The sequence below is a fragment of the Anopheles maculipalpis genome, chromosome X (assembly GCF_943734695.1).
Source record: "Anopheles maculipalpis chromosome X, idAnoMacuDA_375_x, whole genome shotgun sequence".
Classification (NCBI taxonomy): domain Eukaryota; kingdom Metazoa; phylum Arthropoda; class Insecta; order Diptera; family Culicidae; genus Anopheles; species Anopheles maculipalpis.
Window position 1 is genome coordinate 16,020,292 of NC_064870.1, and position 22,389 is coordinate 16,042,680.

The window sequence follows — 22,389 nt, forward strand, 5'->3', positions numbered from 1 at the left end:
CCAAACTATGGAACACCAGGCAGCAGTAAGAATTCGCAGGGAACTTCATCCAGCGGATGTTATCAGAAGGTCACATGTTGGAATGAAAATCCAATCCTCTCTTTTAATTATTTATTTCACATAATACTAGATCTAAGTGTCAAACCCACCCACGGCGAAATACAATAGACAATATGTACTTTATGTGGAGCTTTTGTTTGAGATTTTATCAGTTCATTCTTCTTTATTTCTTTTTGGTTTAAACCGAACTTTACGAATGCAAAATAGGCATTACACGTATGAATGTTAACAATAGCTTTCTTAATATTTTTGCTGCAACAATCTATGGAAAACATAAATCTTCACCAAATGCGTCATCTTATGATCTTCTTATTGCTCTATGTAGGCTTGATCGATTCGCTTGCACAGTATGTCCGACATCGTTTTTTTGCACGGTCCGCGTTTATCACTGGTTTGGCATTCTGCCATATTGGGGCAGGCGTACATGTATGGCAGGGATTCCTTCGTTTCAATACACTCACAATAGTGTCGCGTATCGCACGGGCTGCAGAATTTTTCACCTTTGTATGTTGCGAGGCTAGTGCAATCGATATGCTCGCAGTAAACCTTATCTCGGTCGACCCAAACCTTTTCAGCCGCTGCGTATGGACCCACTGAGTGAAGTAGCATCGGCAACATCACCGTTGCCAGCAGAAGCGTTACAAACGTTGCCATTATTTCAAGCGTTATTTGTTGGCTGTAGAATGGGATTGCTTCCAAAATAGAGCAAACTGAACTGAGCTCATCGAAATAAGAGTAGACCTTTTATACGGTGGAATATCTTTATTTCTGCGAACAATGTTGCTGTGTATGCCGAACAAATACACGTCTCATTTGTTTAAGAAAGCAGTGAAGCAATCTTGCTAATATTTACAATACCGAGATGATGTTGATTGAATAAATGATAATGCAGGAGAAATATCTAAAGCGTTTACAATTTTCCCTTCATTGAAACCAACGCAAACAAAGATCTGAAACATGAAATAACCCTTAAGTGGATTTCACACCTTCATCTTTTTGAGGTAAGACTGCTTGGTGAGATGTCAAAACTGATCGATTTTTTCCGTCTCGCTTGCACGTACGTGCGAAGGATACGACGCTTCCAATAAAAAAAATAAAAAAAAACAATAACAGGGGTTCTTTAACCAGCTTTGGGTTTAAAATGCTTAAATACATATTTCTAAGTGATTTTGTTCGTAGCGCACTGTTCAAAAGCTTTTTGTCGCTATGCTAAACATTTTGCTTGTATTTTGCTACAATGCAGGATTCGGCTGAGACGGGCTAGCAAAACGATTTGATGTCTCATTTGAGCAGTCTCATTTAAAAAAAGATTCATGTGTGAAACCCGCGATTGAGGCAATGCATACGATGACAACATCTACTAGATGTTCTGCTTCACACAAGTTGGTAACTATGTCATGTGTGTTACCTGTCCAGTAACGACGGCGATCATTTCATCAAAATACGTTTTATGTGTTTGTATTTGATCGCTTGTTGATGTGCAGAACCACTCTCCTTGTCAACTACCTTTATTCGAGCTAAATCACTATCGAACAAAAGAATTAACCTGCTTCAGCTATCGAGGATCGCGCCACAGTTCAGTTGAGAAAACCTCGTGCTTGTACGCTGTCAATGTTTCCTGGAGCCGATTAGCATAAAACATTCGATCAGCTGTACCATTTCAGATAGTGGTGAATGAAGTGGAGCACAAATTTTCCCACCTTATTCAGAATCTACTTGTAGGAAATGGTATGAAGTGAAAAATAAGCAATTTCAGTTTTGTCAACATAAATTGTCCCATTTTAGGTTGAGAAGAGATGGGAGTAATTTTGTAACATAACGAAAAATTTTCGATCGTTTAAAGATCGAAGTCATCCGAACGGTAAAAGTATTGGAAAGCGATGTGATAATATTTGTTATTATGGACGCCTGAATATTTCAATTTATATATATTATAGAATATTAGGATAGAATACATTTAGAATATAATTATAATTTACTCTCTTCCTTCTTTTTCGTTACAGATTTTACACTGCCTAAGCTGATCGTACCGGTTGCATTGAGGTATCAGTAAACTTGTCGTCTAGGCATCTTTTGCAAAGACAACAATCATTTAAGGGTTTCCGACTTAATCCTTAGAGTGAAGAAATTTTTCGTTTACTATTTACGATAACTAATGTTCCGTTTAAAAATGGGTTGAAACCACAGATGCTGACGCGCAAGAGAAAGTGTGAGAGTGTGTTGAAGGAAAATGCAGTTTTCCACGTACTATAACTTGCGCAAAAAACAAACATTTTCGTGCCTGTCAAAACAAATCGTAACTCACGTGTGAATGTTAAAGTCCGCTTCCTCTGCAAGGAAACATTTGTTGTTCTGTGCTTAAAAGCTTCCGTGTTTGGTGGTGTAAATTGTACGTACAAATTGACGGCTTGTCCACAGTGATTTTAATTAAACTGCCGCTAGTAGAATAGAGGTGTCAGCATAACCTGACGAGCAGAGTGGCAAGTGTTGGCAAGGACGGCAAACATGACACAGCTGCAGTCGCATCGATCAGACCGCTACAAGCACTGCCGAAACACAACTCTCAGCAGCATAAACCAAAGGTAAGTGACACTTTGATAAGATTTTTTTTTTTTTTTTTTGGAATAATGTTACAGATATTGTTTGTGGCATAAGAGGCACTGAAGCTGAGCTATGTTCGTGAAAAAAAGTTAAAAATGTTAAGTTATTTCGCCATTACGTTGTGCTGTTGCAGTTAGGGATAGATCTTTTATTTTATTTATTGACGTTAGAATGTTTAACCAAATGTGGTGGGCGAGGGTCATATAACTAGAATACATCTTTGTATTATAAACAAACATGAAACTGGTACAGTGTGTCGATCCATACGATTGAATGTTAGCATCACTTCGTTAAACTTGTTCAAGTGTGCGTGATGTGGCGTGCAGATGCAAACAAACATTTTCACAGGGGAGAACCTTACGGCAGTAAAAAATCCACAATCGATTGCAAAGTTCCACCATCCAGTTGCAAAATTTCCTTTAAATGAATGTAAGGATGCCTTATGTGTTAGCGAAATTCCTCAAGAAGCTTGCAATAAACCACTAGCCACAAAATTAATAATATTAGGTGTTTCAAAATTTTCGGTGGATCGATTCTTTCAAACTTTCTGCGTCGTCGATGGTCCTACGCATCCTAGGTTTTTTATGTCTTGTAGAATGCCAGGACCGGGGCGACCCGGTGGTGCAGGCGACAAAGTAGCCGGTCTTCAAACGGCAGGACCGGGGTTCAAATCCCATCCGGACCGTCCCCCCATAGTGAGAAGTGACTAAAAACTACCGTTGTATATCGGCAGTCTGGAAAGCCATTTCGATGGCAGGCATGACCTTAGAAGTCGTTAAGCCAAGAAGAAGAAGAAGAATTCCGGGACACAATAAGCCAAACCTGGCCTAATTTACCTGTACCACGCTGTATATTAGGGGATGGGACGCATCGGATACCCACGCTGAAATAATTAGACAGACATTTTACTGCTCTGTACGATGTACAGAACAGTAAAACGTGTGTAAAATGGAGATGTTGTGTCGAAGCATGGTATGATGAGCCTGTGTTATTCTTTAAGTGGCTAAATGAATTGGATGAAAAATTTACTCTGCATTAGTTTGGCAGAATACATTTTGCGTAAAACTTTCTGCTTGTTAATATTTTTTTCTTATTTCGTAATTACAGCCCAGCTGAAATTCTATTGGAACCTAAGCTCCTAGAGTTTGTCAAGAGCTATCTTTTAATTGATATTTATATTGAGCTCTAAAATAGTAGGTGTAGCTATCGGACCGAGATAACTTGTCCAGTATAGAAAACATTTACCTTAGCAAGCCAACTAGATGCAACAATGTAATTGTAAAATGTCTGTTCTATTCATGAATTACGTTTTCGAATAACTTTCCAGCCAGTGAAAAAAAAGGCTTCGGCTTCATTTGTTGCGTCACAGTGCATTTGTTTCACCAGCCTTCTTCTGTTTCCATCCCATTTGTTGCGTGCAGTTGCAGTTGTAAAAGAGGTCTTTAAAGTATGTAAATTAGCAGCCCACGATTTGTTCCTTGTCCCCATTTTAACACTCAACTATTTTCTTGAGCCAGCGTTGCTATAATTTTAGTTCAAGGAAATCCCTCCAAACTGTGCATGAACATTTTCAACCGCAGGAGGTTATATGTTTTTCGTACAATTTTTTGTTTCACACGATGAGGTCGTCCTGATTGCATACTTCTTTGGTTTGAAAATTTCACTTTCACTCTTTCATCATTTGCGCGAATTCAAAGGAAAACGGGAGTGGTACTGTGAAGCATTAGCATAATCCAAAAACAAAAGTGCATGCAGTGCAAAACGTAGGTGCGTGCTTGTGTGTGTATGTGTACCTAGGAATGTCATTAGGAAGCAGTGTGCCCGCACGGCAAAGCACAAACACACGGAAGCTTCTAAATCCTTTTTTTTTTCATCCGACATCTGATTAACGTGGCGGTGGAAAAATTATTGCTCACTTCCGAGCGCAGGAGGTTTTTGCCGTCCGATGTCGTCCTTTGTGGGTAGCTAGCGACGGTTTATTTCTTAACTATAAAGGAGAGGCTAAATTTATATGCAAGCTTGGAAAAATGGGGATGCTTACAAGGAGGTAAAGAGTGGGAAAAGGGCAAGTGCAGTTGACCTGCTCCACTTTTAAGCCGTGTGGGTTGTGCTGTGTTGTTTTTTAACGTTTCCATTAAAAAGAATTATTATCCTCTCGGTATAGCGTGTGCATTTATAAAACGATGTTGTAAGATTCTTGCCTTGCTAATGGTAAAATTGTGGTTTGTAGCGATGCATTTTCATTCTGTTGTAACTGCATTCTAATGTCCACTGTTACTGTATTACCATTTTTCCAATATTTATGGCAGCACACACGCTGCCAGTAAGAATCATAATTCGTCGTCCAATGTTATGCCGGCCAGCGTTTACCCGTACAGGAAGCGCCCCTGAAGAAGCGCACGTTATTGACTTCCCTTTCGTTTCTTGTTGGAGCGTTCGAATCGTTCCCAATTATCGAACGGGTGGTGTGTGTGTGTGTGTGTAACCGAAAAAAACCAAAGCAAAGAAAAAAAAGACACAGTAGTATTCTTCAGCTGACGGAGCGATAATCGACGCTGGTAAAGTGGAAGAAACAACATTCTCCACTCATTACACGCCAAACCCAAAGCGTTTCTGGTGCTGGAAATTGCGAAGCGTAGGGAAATCCAAGGTGGCAATCATACGAATGAGTTGGGCCGGGCTTTTTACCTCCCGACTGAAAATGGGCTGTGATTTACGTACTTACCCAGGTCCCGGACGAGTAGTTTGTTGTGTGTACGAAATTAAAGAGCATGATGAAACATTAGATACTTGCTGGTAAAAATTCTGCGTGTGTCACTGAACCCTTCAGAATGACGATGTGACCCACGTAACCACGTCAGGAATTGAACTGGAAAATATAAAAAGTGTTTCTGAAATGATCCCTTCGACAAACTGCTTTCCAGAGAATGAATTTCGGGCTAAAATTCATCTTTTAACAACGGCGGACAGCGTTAAACGGTTTTTGAGTGTGTGTGTACGTGAGGTTCATTTGAGCTTTTGTTCATTCTAGCATCTTCTCTTCCCCTTTCCCGATTTATTTCGGTACACACAGCGGCTATCAAGCCTGATGTGATATCACACAGTAAAAACACGAAACATCGTTTCTTTTTATACATATTTATTCCAATACTTACACAAAAAATTAAAAAAAAGCAATAAGCCGACACAACACAAAGCGTAGCTCAGGAGCTTTTTCGGACGACAAATTGTTGCGGTAACACTCCTGCGGCAGGTCGTCCTGTAATTTTGCAACTGGCGGTAGATTTGAACGGATTTTCGTTGGACCGGGAGTCGTTAAAAATTGCACTCTCGCGCACTCAACGCACTTGTTCAACTTATCGGTCTCCTTTGGCGCAATACGAACGGGGCCAGAGGCATGTTCGGACGACAAACTATTCTGCCATTCCTGCGGCAGAATTTCCATAAACTTTTTCACTGGCAGTAGGTTTTTTTTCTGAGTTTTGTTTGTTGAAAACTAATTTGACGGTATGACAAAGAACAAATACACTCGTTTGTTTCAATCGTGTTGCTACACGAAAGTCAATGCACACCATTAAGACGCAACATGCTTTCGAGAGCTTTTTGACGAAAAATTCATCAAAACATTCATCCATAAATGAACGCTTTGTCAAGAGGGCGTTCCTTAACGGGCGTACAAATACGACCAAGCGTTTGATAGTTCGGAACGGAATATTAATGCACTTTATGCAAAGATACTGCAAGGTTGACGCAAAAAAAAATCCTGTGGATGAAAAATAGCAAGACAAACTTTTCGTGCCCAACTCGCAACAGTTACTTGTATGATCGAGATGCACTTTGGCGGCAGGATCGTCAAGATGTCGATCGTTTGGCGTCGACTAGCGGTTCTTCTTAGCGACAGCACCAGCATTTGGTGGACTGAATGGGTCAGCTCCGGTCGGGCAGGAAGCAGGAGAACTTTGTGGGGGTGGGACGCATAACGGGCACTTGAGATATGACGACTCATCGTTCCATTTTCACCGTTGCACACACACACACACACACACACTTATACACTAATTCTCATTGATTTTACTGGAGCCACGCAATATTGAACGTTTTTGACCAGGCCCGTTGAGCCCAACATATTTTTTTTCCGTCCAGCAAGAAGATGATCTCTAACGAGAAAACCTAGGACAAGGCTACAAAAGGAGAGCTTCTAGAGCTTCACATGGAGCGCCATAGTTGGGATATTGCTATTACTGTACAGGTATACCGCTTCTTTTGCGCTCTGTATGTGCTATGTGTTGTTCGCTGCTTTCCTTCCGAAAACTCTACCTTGGTAGAATAAGCAGAAACCATTAAGTCCGTAGCGGAGCTCTCATAATGCCTGATGATGATTATGAACCGAGGTACCATGCCTCCCCAGTCTCCCCGAGACATCGTGTGAGGGCCCGTTCTTGCAAGGTCACTATTAACCTCTTCATCGTGCTCGCCCTTTCCAGCTTGCTTCGCTCGCATTGCATCGACTAGCTACAGCCGACGATGCCCTATGTTTAGGTTCGTTTTACACTCGTCTATTTCCACCGATCTCCCCATCCCCAACCAGTCCCGCAGTCGGTGTTTTTGGCGCGACGCTAGTCCCCGTGCTAGGGATGCAATTTTCATGCTGTTTGCTCGCTCGGCGATGTACTTTATGAACGATCCTGGACCATCATCATCATCATCATCTTCCACATCACGAGTGGAGGGGGTTTTTTTCTCCTTTCCTTCACGCGTGTTAGCCGGGTTCGGGTCGAACCAATTTAGGCATCTATTCGTTTGGGGAGCCCATTTTCTGCTGAAGGGTTGTTGCTATGAAGAGGGAAACGATTTTGTCCATACGTGGTTTGGAATGTTAAAAGCATACGCCAAGAACCGACAGCACGAATGGAAGCAGGATAACGGGATGGGTCGTTAGAATGGGGTAGGAAAATAAGCCCACATCGCACAGTAAGATGATTCGATAGATTTTCGTTAAAACGTGCTATATTGAGGTAGACAAAAATGGTCACGAAACACGTAGCGAAGAAGGAGACTTGTTTGGTTGCCATTAATTTACTGTGGGAGATGCATAGAATGTATAGACAACAAAAAACAAAAAAGTTTGTTATTTATGCATACATACAAATATTCGCAATCGACATTTAAAGAGGAAAGCTCCGTAAAGACTGTCATTTTTTCTCACCAAAAGCCAACCGTAACCAGTTGAAAGGAGCAATCTTCCCAAAAAGGTCGTTTCAGAGGCCATTGGTACAGTTTCTCACTTTCGACAGCGCAAAACAATCAGTCCAGATGGTCAAACTCTTGTACGCGACTTGTACGACAAGGACACGCAGAAAACCTTCCCCAACTGTTTCCCTACCCCAGCTACCAGAACGTGTGCCTTATGCGCCGAAGGACGTCAAAAGAAGAGGAGCAACTTTATGCGAAAGCCGTCGAAGCACAAAAAAAAAACGCAAAAATCGTTCACCAAGCCGTCGGGAAACCGGAGTAAACCGATAAGTACCCAACGCTGTGAAACCTGAACATGAAAGCAGTTTTCGAGTATGGTTCAGTTTTTCGCTCGTCGGTCTTTCGCGTTGTAGTTAAAAATCGAAGAGGTCACGCCGTTTTTGTCCTCCTCTATAAAACCAGGCCACGGCGTTCCGGGCGAAAAACGGGTTATTCTTTAATTTTTCTACCCCAAACTCCACCCAATCCCTCCTCTTTCCCGCGCCAGTGTTTCGGTTCGTGTTGCGTTTCCTTCCATTGGACGGTTCGCCCTTATATGGACCGGAACAATGTCACCATTTTGGATCGCAGAAGGAAGCATTGCTAGCATTGCCAGCCGCCGATTCGCCGGTTCGCGGAGGACGATATATTTTTATATTATCGGCGTAACGTTTTCGCTTCCATCAGCGTTTCCACACTTCTACACCCGTTTAAAGTGGCAAGGATGGGGACGCTTACTGCATCTTCAAGAATGGCGGGCAGCTGGTTTGGTATGGTTTGTTCCCGCTTAAGGTTAGGGTAGGTCCACGTCCGAAACGTCCAAAATTGGAAATCGACCAAAGAGCGCCGGTGGGCTTCGATGATGCCTACCGTTGGTGAATTGCGCAACAGTCGGATGATTCGAATGAGGTCAGCTCGCCGGCGGGATTCAGCTAATGGGAGGTCTGTTTGCCCACTGAAATGAGAGACAATGTTTTGCGGCGTATGATGGTTTATGCTAGGGAAAAGCATTTTCGCTCAATGCATATAAAACGTCCCATGCATGTTGACTAACATGGAATGGAATACTTTATTGTGGTTGTTTTTATTTTACTGCATCAAATTGGACACGAATGTCTGAGCCTAATAGATATTTGTAAATTTTTTTAAACTCCAAGATGGCGGCTATTTAATGTATGGTCAACCAAATACATAACATACCTACGGGCTGCTCCTACAACTCAACTGTCAACTGGCAATCAAAGCTACCAGAGACAATCAGATGGTAACTCTTAAGATGCACTTAGTATACAAACGGAGTAATACGTGTCCTGAATTCTATGTGTCATTTAAAAATGGCTGATTGTAGTGCTTGGCCGACTCTACGATCCAAAATAACCAAATGTGGCTACAGAAATTACGATGTAGATCAGATCTAGAAGACTAAACTTGATACAACGCTATCAGAAGACTTGAAAAGGTAAATATTATGACATACGTGTGGAAAAAAAACAGAAGCTGTCATAACTAGCTTGTAGTATGACAAAGAGTGAGAGTCACGTGGTCAGCTTAAAAATACATAAGAAAACATTGCCAGCAATGTTTGTGAAAGACTTATGACAGCAATTAGAAATAGTTTAAAGCCATACGGGTAGGCTGATCTACCAGATTGGAAAAAAGTGATTTTAAGAAGTACTTCACCAGAAGAAAACGAGTCCCAGCCGGTAGACTTCACCCATATATGCTTCCCTGCTATTACTTGGAGAAGGCACCAACGAATAATGCTATTGATATTTATGGCTTCCTGCGTGTGTTTGATTGATTGCCCTCGATACGATTACGACAGACAGCAGGAACGCTAAGCATAGAAATAGGTCACTCCGTAGACCTGCATTGAGGTAGTCTTCCCGTCCAAGTCCAAGTGCCGTGCCCGATGGTTGGGTTAAGGATACAATCAATATTTCATTCTGAAACTTACCCACGCGTTGCAACGGTGGGGTCGATATGGATTATCGTCTTTTGTGTCCAGCGTGTCCTTTTGGCATACCGGTTGACCGATCGAATATGCAGCGTTGGTAGTATCAGCGAGGGTAAGGCATAGGCACGATACTTCCGGTAGCAAAATATTGTTGCGACGCTGCGGGTATTCTTTCCTTCTTCCGTCATCATTTGGTGACCGGGGAACGATTGTTTGAACCCATTGGGACTAGAGTGGATGGGGAGAGGGAGGGGTGAGAGAAAGAGAGAGAGAGAGAGAGAATGAGGGTAGCGAGTGTATGCAATGCATAAATAATACTTGCTGGATATCGGTACGGCTTTGGCTTGTTGTTCGGTGCATGTGCCGCTAGGTTTTTAGGTCAGTGTTCTTACCGAAGGTTGTAAAGAAAATGACCCTTTGATTGGGTGAAAATAGTGCAACACTGGAGTGAGTGTTCGATTCTAATCAAGGGTTCGCAGAGGTGTACATTTAGGTCAAATATGAGGCCTGTCCCGAAGGATCAACCATATTTGAGTGATTTGAAACGATTTCTTGTGTCCAGAGCCGGATGTTTGTGGTACTTGTTGATCCGGGATAGGTAACAGTAAGTCACTCACAAACGCCAGCTTCATTCTGCAGCATGACCATCCAGTCTGTTGGTGTCCGTACGTTTTCCGAAACAGCTCATCAGCGTGTTAGGATGGTGCAGAATCATTGACGTGCTTCATTTGAAGTTCTAACAATCTCATATCGTTTTCTATCAACCACCAACACCACATCCAAGTTCTCACTACCGGCATGAGCATGGATTTAGCAACGTAATGGCCCAGCACGCTCGGCAGTGTTGCAGAATAGACTGAACGCATCCTACTCTCCAGGTTCAGGAAAACGGCAATTGCATTCATACGTAAACCGTAACGTAGTGCGGTAATGCTCTCGAGTCCCGCGGGAAGGAAAGTCAACCACAAAACCTACCGCAGGAGGACAGGACGGTATAAGAATAGAATGATTGGGAAAGGCGGAAAAGTGTGGGCTGGTCTTTGCAGAACTGCATCCAACAAAAGGCAACACAAAAGACAACAGATACAGCGAAATGTTTGAACCCGACCGTTCGCGTCGTTTGGGAACGTCACCCTCTTTCCTTTCCCAGATTTCTGAGATTTTAACGTTTGGCATAATGAGTACCGGAGAATGTGCACATATTTTATAAGGCGTATGTATGCAGAAAGTCCATCAAGCGTATTTGACGGTGACTGCAACGAGCGGGCGACCGACGAACGACTATTCCGCTTTCGTCCCTTTTTTTCTACCTTTTTGTAATACACGCGGTGCTGAATGCTAGGACTGGGGGGGGGGGGGGGGGGAAAGGGAACAGCGTCCAGGAAAAGAAATATGTGTGTATACACAAATGCTTTCTCTAAGTCCCTCGTTCTTACCCGTGTCCCCACCGCAACCATTCCGTCGCCTCGTTCCCGCACAACCACACCACAACACAATGTAACCACGAGAATCGTTCCGGAGATGACTGCATTAGTATGCAATTTTCGTTCTGTCTTGCCAATGCAACAATTGCCCCAACATCGTCCCCGATCGCTCTAGGCAGTTTCCCAGTTTCCCTGCTTATTCCCGACACCCGACCGTTATCACTTCCCTCCGTGCTGTTCGTCAAATGCTTGGGCTTTAAGGCGTCCATTCGTTGCTTGTCCCCTTTTGAGTTTATTTCGTTCTGTGGTTCGGTTTTTGTGCAAGCGGGTGGATGGAAAATTATGATCATTTCTTCCTGGGGGCCAATACAAACGGCAACGGGACGGGTTTGTTGCTTTTGTTGGGCTCTATTTTTGTTGTTCGTTGGAATTGGCATAGAAAGGCAGCCGACACGAAGAAAGAATACGTCGAAGAATTGGATTCTTCAGATTTATGTGCTAGGGAAGCGCTATTTCTTTTGCTATTCAGATAATCTAATCACCCTTCAAAAGGAAGCGAATTTCATTTTATATTTAGGAGATAAAGTTTAACACATAAATTGGAAAAAAATTCTTCATCATACTTAATAATAAATAAAATATTTTTACCAGATAACAACTTGTTCATCCTTAAGTACGACTAAAAAGGGGATGCTACTAGAGAAAAATTCACTTTCAAAATATAATTTAAGCCTATTACTTACATGCCTGCTGCTAAAATAAAAATAAAATAAAATATACCGACATGTACCTGGTGTTGTGTGCTGTTTATCTATGGCCTAAAATTTTGTAGTCTCTAAATCTAAATCTTAAAACATGACAAGCTGAAGACTAAGTTTTCATGTATTAACTGGTAAGGGGTTGGATAAAAAGTGTAATTTTTGAATATTTTTTATGTGCTATTTTTGAGCGAAACCAATTTATTTAATCACTTTACTTTTAATTTGATCACGATAAAGTTGCAGATCCAGACAAAACATAAATTTAAAAAAAAACATATTTTGCCCTTAAGCAAATAATCGATGCCAGATTAATTTTATTTAGAAATTCCGCATGATCCAAAAATCTTGAATCATTTAATCCAAAACACAACAACAACAGCAAATAATGGAAGTTCGTCAAAATCATTTAGAAACAATCCAAAAGTGTCCCAGCTTTATATCATAAAAAACATCATACTCTTGGCTTCAAAAGAAAAAAAGTGAAGCTTTAAAAACACATTTCTAAAAAGCTCACTGTGCCACCGCAAACCATGGAAGCCCCATAGGAAATAGGGTAGCTGCAACTGTTTCAAAGTTCTTTCACTCAATCCCCACCCCAGGATTAGTTGAGTCTGATTTGATCAAACCTAAGGATGTACTCAAAATCATGAAAGCAACTAAAACTAAATCCTCTTCAGGTCCAGACATTATAAACTATCGAACCATAAAGCAGCTTCCTATAACAGTCATAATCTATATTTCCTTAATTTGCAACGGGTGCTTGAAACTAGAATATTTTCCAAACGGATAGAAACAAGCTAAGGTTGTTCCCATACCAAAAATTGGTAAAGATTTAAGACAACCTTGTAACTACAGACCAATAAGCCTATTAAATTGCTTCTGCAAAATGTTGGAAAAAGTTATCGCACCGAGGGAGTGTACTCTCACCCTTACTTTTTAACATTTTCACGGCAGACGTACCCAAAATGACAAATTGTACAAAATACCAATATGCAGACGACTTAGCCATCGGTACCTGGTGCAAACTGTCGAAATCAATCATCAAAACGCTAAACCGTTCGTTAATCACCTACAAGAAATATTGCTCCAAATTGAAATTGAAAATCAACCCTGTCAAGTTCGAAGCCATATTTTTCACTCGTTTTACAAGCAGACGTAAGCTACCCAATATAAACCTACAACTGAATGGAGTAACAATACCATGGCGCACTGAAGTTAAGTACTTAGACATGACTAGAGATAAAACACTCAGCTTCAAACGGCACGTAGAAAATCTCATTATCAAATGCAAAAAATATTCCGAAGCCTTTACTGTTTTTAAAATAGAAATTCAAAATTTTACCCAAAAAAATAAAATTCTACTGTACTCTTCGTTAAGAAGCCCCAGTTTTGCACTCCTGCGCTAAAACCCATGCAGAAAAAGAACAAAGAATCCAAAATTAATTTTTGAAGGTTTTCTTAAATGTCCCCTGCTTTTGTAGAACTAGCTACATTCACAGAATTTGCAATATTGAAACTATTGTAACATTTATATCAAAGCTGAACCCTAATAACAATTCACGATCTAGTAACAACCCAAATTCCCTTTTGGAGTCTCTCTTTTCCTTTCTTACTATTGATCATTAATCCCTCAAACCTTCCCTAACACTCCTTCCCTTTTTCCAATGCTCACTCTATGAATTGTTTAGATAACTAAGAATAGGTTTAAGCTTCTCTTCTCTCGTAAGCTGATATCCTCCTGTAAAACAAAAAAATATAAAAAAATTTTCTTGTCCTGCGGTGAGTTTTGCTTATTTTCCCACCCAAAATCCAGTCTCCTTAAAGGAAAATATCTTACCACAAAAACAGCAAAGTTAGACAATTATTCAAAAATAATGAGGAAAGTAAAAACAAACCCATTGTAAACATTTCAACATTCTCAATGTATACTTACATCATATTTCAACAAAGTACACTACTACTACTACTATTACTACTACTGCTACTACTAATACTACTACTATTACTACTACTACTACTACTACTACTACTACTACTACTACTACTACTACTACTACTACTACTACTACTAATACTACTACTCACTGATTGTGACCGAGTAGGAGCTGTTGATATCTGCGACGTGTCGTCAGAAATATTTCGCGCCTCCTTTGTAGTTAGTTACTGTTTATTTATTTTCCGGTAGCAAAATTTTTTTTTTATTACTGGAGTTCATTCGATAATTTTTGCCTAGCTATAAAAGGTACAGCTAGCATTTTAAAATTCGATTTAGAATTTTTTTCTAAAACTACTATAAAACGCTAGTACAAATTAGAGGGGCGATCCGGTGGTAATGCGACAATGACGCTGGTCTTCAACCGTTCTTTCGTAGTGAGAAATAACTATACAACTACGTGATATCAGCATATCTAACGTAATCCATTTGATGCCTAGTTATGACCTAGTAGGTCGTTCAGTCAAGAAGAAGAATAAATCTTCCCTCAAAATCAAACAACGATCGAAAATTAAAAAAAATCAAAAATCAACAACAAACAATAGTAGTAAGGAAAACAAACTTGAGTTTTTTAAACTGAAGATCTCGTCTTGTATTCGATGTGAGTATTACGAATATTTTCTCGTGGGCTGAATAAAATCTACTACCGGGCTAGACTTTTCTGACACTTGGATTTGGTGCGATACAAGGATAGTTTTACTGAGTTACTGACAAAATAATAGGCCTAATTGCCATTTACAAATTGTCAAGACAAGTTGTCAAATACGGAAGATTCGAATTATGAGCCAAGAATTTGTATTCTCTAAAAGAAAATGTAAATGAAACGAAAAGGCGCCAAACTCACTCGTTCCTGTGTGCTTTCAGTTCGTTTTCTAGTGCAGTTCCAATCAAAATGTGAGTATTTTACTTCAGAAAGCTAGGGTTGCCACTACGGGGGGAAAAATATCATCGGCCATCTTGCTGCTCATTTGGTTCCATTTCTAATGAAATGTTTTTGGGCGGCAACGTTTCTTCCAACATATTTAAACACTTGGTAAATGCCACGAAGAAAGTTGGTTGAGCAAGTGCTATATTAAAATCTTTCCCGGTCCCATTTTGGTAACTCCTCTCCGTAAGAAACCGCAGCGTTGCAGCCAATATTTCCTTTGGCGTGAGTCCATTTGCCCTTACAGGCGGAAACTTTGGCTCAATCTCATTTAGAATATCGAGGAAAAGTACTTTCGATACACGAAAATTTTTATGAAATCTGAAAAGAAAAACCACGAGAATATATCAAAAAGGTTTTACACAAAAGTCACAAGATTAACTCACGCTTGATTGGTTAGTTTCAAAGGATCGATCATACTACGAAGCATCCGATGTTGTTTAGTGAGAACCTCCATTCTTTCATCATCACTGCTGCTATCGTCGCTCACATGATTTGAAAAAAAAATTTTTTTATTTTTTATTATTTTATACATTTACACTTTGAGTTGAAAGATTTAACAAAAAAAAAATTGCTTAACGAAACTTGTCCTTCACAAGAACGGTTTCATAATGCAAATTTATTTTCCGTTTGTAAGAGATAATCAAGCTTGTCTTGAGACTTTTCCGTTTGTAAGAGATAATCAGGCCTAATGACAAGATCAATTTCTCATTCTCTCAGTTGCCGTCTGATTCCTCTCGTTAAGCTTGCATGAGAAACAATTAAAAGCCAGGCCATTTTGTCCCATTTTATTAGAATAATTTAATGTTCGTGTAAATAAAGAATTTTTGTGCGTGAAATAAATTCAAACATGACGTCATGAAGTAGGTTCATACCAGAGAATAGCGAACCGCTAGGCTCCGGTGAGGTAGTGCAGTACGAGCCGTGTTGCATAATTTAATCTCACAGACGTATCGTATCGTTTCATACCGATTGGAAGGACATCGTTCTAAAAGTGTAGTAAAAACGAGTGCTACGAAGTTTTCGCATGACTAAGAGGCTACAGCATTTTCACGTTGCTCCTTATGAAACAGAGCAGGAGTGGGAGAATGTGGACGGTAAAAGGGCAAAGGTCCTGTTGTGTTGCTACTGTTTCTTTGGTGGGAGGGAAAGGAGAGTTGGAAAGGGAGAAGGTCGATGGCATCGTCTTATCACCTTTCCGATTCAATCAAGTTTCCCGCAGGTTAGATGTTGCTGAATTATCGGTTTCGGGGAGAAGGAGATTTTAAAGCGTTATGCTAAATGTTGAACCTAATTGACATTTTTTGTAGAGCCGTTAAAGCCATATTGTCATAGTGGTAACATAAAAAAATTCAAGTTCAATTCAAGTATGTTATTTTCAATAAAATAAAAGTAAAATGAGGATCATATATCATGCAATAATTTTGAAAAATAAATAAATCGCTATAACACAACTATAAATCAAACACCGCAGTCCCTAACATAACATTTCTTTAGTGGGGTCGATGGGTGGCAGAATAAAGAAAAGGAATGAAAAAATAAAACAAATCCTCTATCCAAACAAAACGGTCAAACGAAAAGATGTGAACTGCAAGATTAGAAACAAGATTGCATTGCAAAAAGGGAAACAGTGGCACAGTGAGGAGTAAAAGGCTGAGTAACATAAACACGGTCGCTATGCTGTCACGACGGCGTGCAGCTGCATCGGCAGTCCAGTTTTCCAGCACCATGGCCATATCTTCGGGCGTTGCTAACGGTGCGGCCCGTGCACTCCCGGGTTTTGCCAGTGCACGCCCCCTATCACGCTCGCCCTCGTTTCCGCCGAGGAGCGCACGGGTGAGATGTAAGATAGAGGGTTCGCGTAGGCACTGTAGGCTTTGGTCTCCTGCTTTATTCATATTCATGTGCTCGGGAGCTTCAGCGTGTTTCGCTGGTGGGGGTTAGCTTGCCTGCGTTACTGCCGCGCAATGCATACATCACACACAGTGCGATGGTGTAAGTTATTACGCCAAAACGGCAACTAGTTCATGGTGCGAAAATCCAACGAGAGCTGAGAGAGCATGAAACTAACAAAACAAATATCCTCATCCTCAAAACGGATAAGCATAGTCACATTTGAAAGATCTCACATCGTGTGATAAGGTGATGTGAATGATGACACCGTTTGCCAACAATGATGATCGTTCTCAACCCCAACTCCAGCACAAAAGGGACAACACCGTTTCCTGGACGATCAAATTTCACTGTTAGCAATACGGCCAGGCCGTCCCTTATGAATAAAAAAAAAAAAAAAAAAAAAAAAAAAATTTCACTGTCCATGCAGTCCACCGAAGCGACGAATGGCAATGTTTCAGGACTGGCCGAGCTACCCCCGAAAAGGGAAAGGTTGGCCAGTTGACTTCTAACATTTAAAATTTCAAAACCGAAATGTGCGAAACGGCAGCAAGCACAACTACAGCCACAACAAAGCACAATGGTTGCACCACCAGTGTGCCCCACCTCGAAATGTTGAAGGAAGCATTGCAGGACAAGGTATGGCTTGGTTTCCATGGAGAGCGTTATATTGCAAAGTACCAATATCCCACAGAAGCGTGTGGTGGGCTTTACCTTCGCTACATGAGCAAAACTGCTTCGTCGCTATCTAAACATGTTTCAACCGAGATGTGTTCGACTAGAAGAAGGAGCATGAATCAGCGCCAGTCTCAAAACGACAGAAGCGAGGATCAAATCCCATCCGGATCAGTTCTTCCGTTATCAGGTCTGAGTATCCAATTTCGTGATATGAATAAGCCGCGTAAGCCATTCAATGACCGGTGTGACCTTCTAGGTCTTTAATCCAAAAAGAGGATAGTTCATCAAGATAGTTTAGGACATTTGAGGATATGTTTGAAATACCTTTAGCAGCAATAAAAGCAACCAGTTCAACCAAAGAACACAGCTGATTTTGGAAGTCGTTCCTAACCATAGTCAACCTAATGTTCTGGTCGATGTTGAAAATGAGGTTATAAATGAACCGCATCGAAAGAAAACAGAAGTTCTCAAGAGTTCCACGAATTCTGAATGCATATCCGAGGCTGTCTAAGTTTGAGCAATGAAACATACTTTTTTTGAAACACATATTTTCATTTATATCATAACATTCGAAAACAGATTTGTACCTCAACACCATTTTGTGTAAAACAGCAGGATCAAATATAGACAGGCGAATTGCTTGTACAAAAAACAAAAAATAGATTGAGCACATCGACTGCTCAGGAAAGCATTAGTTATCGGACTAAGTCATGTTTGAGTAACATATTCAATTCTTTGATTTGAATGTGAGTGCGAATTCGATGCGAGTTGAAATGGGTTTGACATCACTGGTCTTAAACCAATTACGATGGATGCAATAGTAAAGGCAATTCTAATCCAGCGTAACTTAAACAAACACATCTATTTGGTTATCAAGCTGGAACATCTGATTTACTCATGATTAAAATGGTCTGGGCCGGTTAATAGACCTACAGAAACATAGACTGTCATAATCAACTCAACAACTCGTCTAAAAGATGCAAATTTAAATATTTGAATCATCCAGCCGATTAGTTTCACTAGTCCAGTGCGTCGTAATTTCCTTTCATTAGCAAAAATACAGCTACAGAAGGACGAACTTTTGAAACGGTTTTAAATACCGATACTTTATTACATCGCACTAATGGTAGCAATAAAAATAAGCGCTGCTTAACCGAAGCTGTTGCAAAATGCAATCATCCACCGGTGGAAGTGGTCATTTAATCGCAATTTCCGGTCAAAGCGTTCCCTCTTTATAGTTCAACATTTTGCAAGTGAGAGCAAAATTGCTCCTATCATGGGCAAACCAAGGAGCATGAGCGAATAGCTCCATTTTAGTACCTACGATTGGGTGCATAACATGCTCGTGAAGCTGCATCGATCGAGAAATCAAATTTTCATTTGGCGAAAATCAAATCGCAGATTAGAGTGAGCTCGCAATGAAGCAGCCACAGTTAATCGCGCGAAGCACACACATAAAAAATATTACATATACTGGTGAGCTATGCTGGTACCAACTGTGTTACTACTGATGTGCAAGGTGAAGATCTAGGAAGCTTTGGTACGAGCTGGTTTACTATTGATTCGCAAGGTGAAGATCTGATTCAATCGAACGGCGACAGTAAATGACCATCGTGCTCACCGCAATAAACTGCGGAATTAAATGCCACGGTGTGGTCGATAAGGTGTTAAATGAAAGCGGCAAACAAGGGTTCGGCCCAAAACCGGTGGTCAACACATCGTATGTGGTTATAAAAGTGAAACGGCTCCGGCTAATAACAGCAAAAATGGACCCTAAGCGCGATATGCAGCTGCAACTAAACGCTAATGCAAAGTCAAATAAAAGCAGGCAGCAAAAACAGCCATCGTTGCAACACGTTCCAAATCAGATAACCAAAAGCGAGAAGAAGAAAAGAAAACGAACGCAAGCAAACGATCGACAGGCAAAGAAAAACTCGGCGGGATATTTTTAAAAACCGGTCTCGAACCCTTACGCGCGGAAGGGTTACCGCGGTGTGCGCTAGCAAAACTCATTTTATTTGTCATAAGTCGCGCACACTCAATGTTTCCGCGTATTTGGCGTCCATTTTTTTTCCCTCCCCGTAAGTTTGCCGCCTCGAAATTGGCTATTCCCGGCCGAAAGTGGCCATTTTTGTATGCGGTGCCATGCAAATGCCTCGATGCAGCGAATGCCGCACGCAATAATCTACATACGAAACCCGAAACACGTCGCCTTCGTGTGTGCCGTGTGCGGCGTCCGTTATGCGCAACGATTCTCGGGAAAGGTGTGTGTGCCACTGTTTATGTATGGTAGAGGTCTATAACTTTATCATCGATTCATAAGTAAAAACCAACGCAGGCAGCCATATTTTGCACGCAAGTTCAATCCTTTCAGTTCGCTTCTCAGGTCAGTTGTTGATCGATCGATTTTTCCACGAACCCGCCTTTACTTATACATGTAAAGATACACATATGTGTATGGGGGAGGGTAAGCGAGGTGTTGTGCTATATGATCTCACAACATATGAGTCTGTCAATTCCTTTCCTTCCACTCTTGCCTTCCTCCCGTTCACATCCTGCCCCATGTATGATGCAAGCAAATCGACGAGAAAGTTCAACAAAGTAAATACTTCGAGGTTCGTCGTCTAGCGTACCGAAGTTTTTCGTTTTGGCGTCACACCACGGGATGCAAGGTTTTAGATACGGTCTCGCGTATCGATCGACCAGACCCAAGTGTCAATTTAATATGGCACAAATTTATTTTACCTTCCCTTTCTTTACACCTTTCCCTAGCATTCCTTTTTCAGCTTCTCCGCCCTTTTTGCAGTCGCTCGGTTCAATCAATATTCACGGCTGGGGCTCTCCCGCCATCCGAACGCAACGTTTGCCAGGAACGGGTTTAGATTTAAGGTTGGGTGTTGCTTTGCGGGGGACTGATCTACCAGACAGTGCGACAGACAGTCCCGAACAGTCCCGTTTGACATCAACGCCAACAAATCAGCATTAACGTTGGGGCCGTTCTTTGCGAATTGTTTTCCAACCCAGCGGCAAGGGTTTTCGCTTCCAGCCAACGGTAAACCCGAAAAGGTAAATTGAATCTCCTTTCTCCTACCGATGGCGAAATCTTCGTTAAACGGGCGTGGTACTACCAAAGAGGCACACGGTTTTGCGGGCAAAGGAGCGTTTTGAGATGCGGATTTGGCTGTGTCCCGGTCTAGGGTTGCGCGAAAATCACTTTCACTTTCACTGCCCTTTCCTGGTTTCGGAAATATTCTGCTCGTGCTCGCGTAACCATGTGTAGCATTTTTATCGCCCGTAAGTGAAGCTGCTTGGAAGATACTTCTGTTTTTTTTTATATATATATTGCGGTGAACAGAACGAAATGGCATCTTGACCGGTTGAATAATGGGAAGGCTAGGATTGTGATAAAATGCCGCATTAAGTCAGAATTTGTAGAAGGAACGGTCACAGGGCATATGGAAATTGTAGAGGGATGAATCTGAGTCATTCTGCTGTTGCCCGATTCTAGATTTCAACTTCGTAGGCTTTTTACAAGTAATTCACAAGCATTATTCACGAGAAGTAGAAAAGTGGCACCTTAGTCCATATAGCCAAGGAAGTAGCAATGTATTGATGTTTTGAAGCTTTGAAAACTGCTTCTTCCCTCTACCCTACACTTATTTATTTATAATTAAGTATGACGACACATCGCCGTATTGACACCATTCTTACGCTTATTTCAAATAATTATTTGTATCATCTAAAAAACTAAACCTGGAGACGATTTGTGCATTGTAGATAAGATAAGCCCTAGGCGCAAGAAAGGCTAACGATGTTTGTACCTTAATTATATATTCCAGTGTTTGACAGGCTAATTTGAAATCTCAATACCGTTTTTCATTTCTATAAGTAAGGTGTCTACATTGAAGATTGTAGACACTTACACAAGATTGTAGGACTCCTACACAAGATTGTAGGACTTGTAGGAGCAGTGACCCCAGTCGAAAGGAGTTTTTGCATCATCTCATGAATATTTCGTTTCCGTGCAAATAATTTTCTTTTCTGTAATTTTTTTATGGGTAGTATTGTACACTGTCAAATCGAGCAGGTTGCGATTATAATTTCTAATTAAACAATTGATCAGATGAAATTTCTTTAAGTTTTAAACAAAAATATTTCATGATGTTTTGAAGAATGAAACAAAACTGAAAAAGGTGACCACACCATCAGTGTATTGGAATTGAATTAAAAAGGTATTTAAATTGCGGCTAACGTGTAACAAGCAGCCTGTAAACCCTGTAAAGCAGTATCTCAACTGTTTTCTTTGAAAAACTTAAACATTCCATCCACAAAACTGATAATTCGATTCCAGTTTAAGCCTTTTGCTAATGTTTGGTACCATAGTATTAAAAAGGTTGTATTGATATTATCCTAGTAGTGTACCTTAACTGAGTCTCCAAAGGTGTATGAACCCCAGTTCATTGCAAAGTAAGATGGTTGTAAGTTGGAGGAAGATGGCTCTTTTTAAGTGTTTTGGAAAAAAAAACTCTTAACGCGTTTACCGACCCAATAATAGTAAAAATTTTGCATCCAGATCACGATCCGCCTGTCTGCAGCCCTTCACTCTCGCTTGCCGCATCTTTTTACTACTCGGTCGTCATCAATCAAACACGACTATTGCACTAGACTGTTGAGCGTTGTGTGCCGGCTGATGGGATCCGGCTGCTCCATTGCAAAGCATTGTAGACCCATCACCCAGGAATCATTACGGGAAGGTTTTGAAACATCAACAACAAAAAAACCCTCACACACACGCGAGCGATGCGACTGCCTTTCTTCTACCAACGAGCAGAAATACAAATTCCTGTCTCGATATCGAAGTAGCG

General features: G+C 41.0%; 2 protein-coding genes across 3 annotated transcripts in view; one reads left to right on the forward strand and one right to left on the reverse strand.

Annotated features, from left to right (window-relative positions):
• Window positions 1–369: 369 nt before the first annotated feature.
• LOC126561448 (uncharacterized) lies at window positions 370–714 on the reverse strand. The gene has a single exon (XM_050217601.1). It carries the CDS (start codon window positions 712–714, stop codon window positions 370–372), a length of 345 nt encoding a protein of 114 aa, XP_050073558.1.
• A 1,845-nt stretch (window positions 715–2,559) lies between these two features.
• Window positions 2,560–22,389, forward strand: part of LOC126567781 (cadherin-86C) — a 96,363-nt gene continuing 76,533 nt past the window's right edge. Inside the window, exon 1 of one of the 2 annotated variants that reach the window (XM_050224083.1) lies at window positions 2,560–2,642. In XM_050224083.1, the coding sequence (XP_050080040.1) occupies window positions 2,566–2,642 (77 nt within the window). In that variant the 5' untranslated portion in view covers window positions 2,560–2,565. The remainder of the gene's footprint in view (window positions 2,643–22,389) is intronic. The other variant, XM_050224074.1, reaches the window with a different exon arrangement.